The sequence below is a fragment of the Monoraphidium neglectum genome (assembly GCF_000611645.1).
Source record: "Monoraphidium neglectum strain SAG 48.87 unplaced genomic scaffold scaffold03366, whole genome shotgun sequence".
Classification (NCBI taxonomy): Eukaryota; Viridiplantae; Chlorophyta; class Chlorophyceae; order Sphaeropleales; family Selenastraceae; genus Monoraphidium; species Monoraphidium neglectum.
Window position 1 is genome coordinate 2,163 of NW_014010262.1, and position 5,195 is coordinate 7,357.

General features: G+C 66.7%; 2 protein-coding genes across 2 annotated transcripts; one reads left to right on the forward strand and one right to left on the reverse strand.

The window, feature by feature from the left end:
* Positions 1-223: 223 nt before the first annotated feature.
* On the reverse strand, positions 224-2,717 carry MNEG_12669 (hypothetical protein; the record flags this gene model as incomplete). The annotated part of the gene is made up of 5 exons (XM_014038859.1): positions 224-416; positions 619-635; positions 840-1,036; positions 1,328-1,681; positions 2,693-2,717. 5 exons carry the CDS (start codon positions 2,715-2,717, stop codon positions 224-226), a joined length of 786 nt encoding a protein of 261 aa, XP_013894313.1.
* A 1,327-nt stretch (positions 2,718-4,044) lies between these two features.
* On the forward strand, positions 4,045-5,186 carry MNEG_12670 (hypothetical protein; the record flags this gene model as incomplete). The annotated part of the gene is made up of 1 exon (XM_014038860.1): positions 4,045-5,186. A coding segment is annotated over one exon (1,142 nt), but the record flags the coding sequence as incomplete, so codon positions are not given.
* Between the last annotated feature and the right edge of the window lie 9 nt (positions 5,187-5,195).

The window sequence follows — 5,195 nt, forward strand, 5'->3', positions numbered from 1 at the left end:
GCCGTCGTGTCGGCGAGGAAGATGGCCAGCAGCTCGCGGCGGGCCTGGATGTGCATGGGAGAAAGGGGGGAGAGAGAGGGTTTGTGTGTGTGCGCACGCGCATGTGAGTGTGTGCGTGCGTGTGTGTGCGTGCATGTGAGCGTGTGTGCGTGCGCGAACCGCGCATGCACGTGCGCCATCGAGCCCAGCGGTCTGTGGCCAGCACATATGAACACGCACATGCTCAAAACGTGCCGGGCGCAGGCGCGACGTCGTCCAGGTCGCCCCACGGGCTACTGCCCCATGGGAAGCTGCCCCCCACCTGCATCGCCTTGCCGTACTTCAAAAAAGGCACGTCCCACTGGGGGAACTGCGCCATGCCGCCGGTGTAAGTGGTGAACATCTCATGCAGCCGGTCGATCTCCGCGGCCGCATACCTGAAAAAGGGGTCAGGGTTTCGAAAATGTAGAGATTGAACGGGAAGCTGGGCATCTTGAAAGGCGGTCACGGGCAACCAGGCGTCAGGCGCTCGCATGCGGCGGTTCGGCACGAGCTCGGCGCCGCAGGGGGGGCGGGGCGGTCAGAGGGGCGCCGTCGAGCGCCGCGGCGTGCGGCGATGGGCGTTCCAGGGCGGCTCACTCTTTGCCCATCATGACCTGCGGGGGCGGGGCGATGGGCGGTCGAGTCGTGTTTGTCGGCGCTTGCTAGGCATTTGCAGGGGATTTGGCAGGCGGGCAGGAATAACAGGCCCGGTGCCGCGCGCAAGGCAACGCAAGCACGCCCACCCACCCCCTGCCAGCCTCGCCCCTGGGTCCACGCGCGACCGTGCTCAAGTGGGTGCAACGGACAGCTGCACCCACGTTCATAATGATCTCGAACGTCATCCGCTTGAACGCATCGTACGCCTTGACCGGCGCCCCCGCGCCCTCCCAGCGCTCCAGGGTGCGCCCCACGATGGCGGCGATCTCTGGCAGGAAGCGCCCGTTGATGGCCTCGTACGTGAACGCGGGCGCCAGCAGGTTGCGAAACTCGCGGTGACCAGGCTCCTGCATCAGGCCTGCCAGGACGCCAAGGCGAGCGCGCCGCGGCCGCGCCGGCGGATGCGGTGTGGGTCGAGCGTCCATGTCGGGGCCCTCGCGTTTGCATGGGCACGCGGGCCCGCCCCGCCGCCCGCCGCCGCAGGACGGAGCGCCGCCCCTCCTCCTGTCGCGCAGCGCGGCCCATCATAGACCCAACGCGCGCCGCGCCGGCGCCCGCGCCGCCGCAGAGCTGCGCGCGCCGCGGCCAGGCCTCGGGTCCGCCGTCCGCCCCGCGCCCGCCGTTTTTGGGGCGCCCCCGCCCTGCTCACCCATGGTGCCCTCTCCCACGAGATCTCCCAGCACCAAAAAGGGCGCCACCTCTGTAAGATCTCCCTCCCTGGCCAGCACCGCCTTTGCGAATTCCGCCGTGCCCGGGACGACCATCTCCGGGAACCCGATCTGCGCCGGCGTCGTCACCACGTCGGCGGATGACAGCAGGGTGGCTTGGAAGTTGAGGGGGTCCCTGAACTGCATGAGGCGGCGGTACCAGGGCACGGCGGCCGTCGGCGGCGGGGGCAGAGCTGCCAGCACGGGGCAGCGCCCCGGCGGCGCGCCGGGGGCGCCGGCGGCGGGCGGCGGGCCCGCGGCGGGGGCGTCGCGCGCCTGGGCCCGGGTGGGGGCGGCTGGAGGGGGCGCGTGCGGGCGAGGCGCAGTGTTGGTTCGGGTGAGTCGCAAGGACGTGGCACCAGACTTGGCGCGTGGACAGGACAGCCCGTCCTGCTGCGCTGATAAGGTCTCCTGCTACTTGAGAGCCCCCAGGGCAGCACCCCCGCGCATGACGCGCGCATGACGCGCGGGGCAAACGCTCGCCTGATCCATGCTTGGGCCTGCGAACCGACCCAACCCGCGCCGAGCCTGCCGCCCACGCAATCGGCTCGGCATGGCGCATGTATGGCCGCGCCATGTGCCCTGATTGCCGTGTGGTGGCCGTTGGCAGCATGCCAGCTCGCGCTGCGCCGGATGCGCTGCCTGGTAATGCGCTGCCGTGTGGAAGTGGGGGGTTCTAGTGCTGCAGAATTGCCACAGAGTTTGACAGCGCTGCGTTGTAGCATACAATTGATTGCAGTAATAACGTGTATCATCATCGCCTTTGAAACTTAAACATATCGTCCAGGTTACGCGTATGCGTTTGAGCTTGACACGACATGATCTGAAATTACGCGCCAGGTGTATGAACGGCATTTGAAAAATCAAGATATCCCATGGCAATGTCATGGTAATGAGCTTATTTCAGGGGGCGTGATAGGGTCACTGAGCCCCAGCCAACTCGACGGCCCTGGTTTGCACATCTGGTGTGGGCTGCAGCAGTCACTGCTCACGGGCCCAACTGGTACTCGTCATGCTTCCAAACCCATATTGAAAGCAGCGGGAAAACAGTCGCTCAAGTCCATCCTGCCTTCGTCCCGACCCACCATTCACGGGCGTCACCCTCCTTGTCGCAGTCGGGCGACCCACCGTCATCCCTCACACTCCGTATGACCATGGGCCGACAGGGGTTTCAAACACGCCGCTGTTGGCTTCTGCGTAGCACGGCAGCATAAAAAGGAAGGCAGCATAAGTAACAAGCACATATGTGCAGGAGCTGCTGTGGCGGCACAGTCCGTTGCCGCGCATGTGCTTGATTTTCAGCTCACCGGGATGACCGGCGAATGCGTTCATCTGGTGGAAGTTCTCAGGGCCCCGACGCCCCCAGCTGGACTGCAACTCAAGTTTTTTTCCGTTGCATGTGCACTGCACACGCAGACTGCTGCATTTGCGGCGTGCAAGGTAGGATCTGCCACAGTGCGACTGTGAGCCCCACCGCCCAGAAAGCGTGGGCCCACTGCTTGCACGGACTTGCTGCTGCCACAGGTGCTTATTGTTTGTGTCTCGGCTTATTGACAGCACCAAACCCCCTCGTGCACATGACAGATATAGGCAAACGCAGGCCATCTGGTGAACCAAGCATGCGATGCAAGCCATTGTCTTGGCTTCATGTCGACGAAGAGAGGCGCGCGCGGTTTCTGCGCGGGTGGACGCCGGCTAGTGCAGCCTGTGCTGCACAACTGCATTGGCTATCTGCCGCGCTGAGGGTGTGGGGCGGCGCTGTCGCCCTGGCCTTGCTGATGGACTGCGATTCAATGCATGCGTCTCGCCCTCCCCTGCTGTGCCGTGCCACACCGCATTATCTGCAATGCTCATCGACAAAAAGTGTTTGAAATCATGGCAAAATTTCACATTTGGGTTGCGTATGTTATGGCACACGTCCATTGTGTGGTTCCCTGACACGACAGATGCATGATAACTCTTCACACTCCCTCTCGGCACGGCGTCCGCGACCCCGTATGTCGCTGTCGCGGGCATCGCAGCGGCTCTCCCTGTGAGCGGCCACCGCGTGTGAGCTGAAAAATTTCGGAAGCACAAGTGCACGGGGATTCGTGGCGCGCTGTGGCAAAAAAAGCCGTGATCTAGGCCTCTACGGCACTGCTCGACGCCCTCGATAGAAACTTTGACTCTCATCTTGATGTTTGACCTCATAACAGACCACTTTCACTCATACCCACAACGCTCAGAACATCTCCATGCTTTGTCCGCGGGAGCTGCTCTGCACTGCGCGTCCAGCAAAAAGAATGAATCTGAATAAGCAGCGTGACGAGACGCGGTATTTCGCGAACAGCGGCGGGCAATGGCGCATCGATTGAGGAGCGCCACCCACTCATAAAGGGGCCAAAGGTGGGTCTCGCATGCATCTGGGAATTTTATAGCTTTGTGGGGCACAGCGAGTTCCTGGGCCAAGCGCGAGTGTGGTGGGACTCGCAGCATGAACTCCCAAGGCCGCTCACAGTATGAGCAACCCCTGGAGAAAAACCAGCGGCTTCAGCAACGCACCAAAAGCGTCTCCCAGGCCGTCCAGGCAGGGGGACCAAAGCTGCAAACCACTGCCTCGCGCGCTTGCGGCCGCAGGGCGCACCGCGGCCCAGTTGGCGGTTGTCGGCGCCGCGCAGTAATGGATGATTTGGCCGGCCTCGAGACGCTTGCGCTCCTCAGTGAGGTGCTCCTTGGCACAAGCGGCCCCGCCCGGCAGGCCGCACCCACGCATGCAAACGCCCATGCGAGCGTGCCGGCTGCCGAGGCACGCCCGCTCGCTCGGCAGGGTTCCGCTGTGGGCAGCAGCCAGGGCGGCATCGCAGGCGACTGGCAGCTTGCGGTGAGCGCCGCGCAGAACCCGATCCCGGAGCGGCCCTCTAGCGGACCCCCCATGCGCGCGCCCATCAATGGCGCGGCGGGCCCCGACCCGCGGCGGAGCGGCGGCGGCGACGCCGCGAGCGGCGGGCGCGCGGCCGCCTCGGGCGCCGCGCTGCTGGAAGAGCAGCTGCTGCGCCTCGCGGGCGCGTACGACCAGGCAGCAGCCCAGGGCCGCCTGCCCGTCGGGGCGCTGCAGCGGGAGCTGCAGGAGCAGCTGCTGCTGCTGCAGCTGCAGGCCGAGCAGCACCGCGAGCAGCAGCGGCGGCGGCAGGAGGAGGAGCGGCTGCGGCAGCAGCAGGCCGCGGCAGCGGCCGCGGCGGCAGCCGGCGCAGGGCAGGGCGGGACGGCGTCGGTCATCGACGCTGTGGCCAAGCAGTTGGTGGCGTCGTTTCCTCAGATTGCGGTTCTGCTGGAGGGGCAGCTTGGGGGACGGCCGCAGGCGGCCGCCGGGTTGGACGGGGGCCCGGCCGCCGGCAGCGTCGCCGCCGCGCTCGCCGCCCTGCAACAGCGGCGCGAGCCGGGGCCGTCGCCGCTGCCGCGGCAGCCGCTGCCCGCCGCGCCGGAGGTCCCCCGGGAAGCGCAGCGGCGGCAGCAGGAGCAGCAGCAGCTGCCGGCTGCGCCGCCGTCGTCGCCGCCGGCGCGGGCGCAGGTTTCGGCCCCTGCCGGGCGGGGCAAGGATTCGGCCAGGGAAGCAGCCATGGAAGCTGAGTTGCAGCGGGAGGAGGAGGAAGACGACAAGGCGCTTAACCAGTGGCGCCAGCGCCAGCGCAAACAGCAGCATCCGCGCGCCTCCTCGGCCCCGCGCGACGACGACGGTGACGCGCCGCCCGCCGCGGCGCTGGCGGCGGCGGCGGCGGCGGCGGCGGCGCCGAAGCGGCGGCCGTGGGCGCGGAAGCGCGCGCGGTCGTCGGG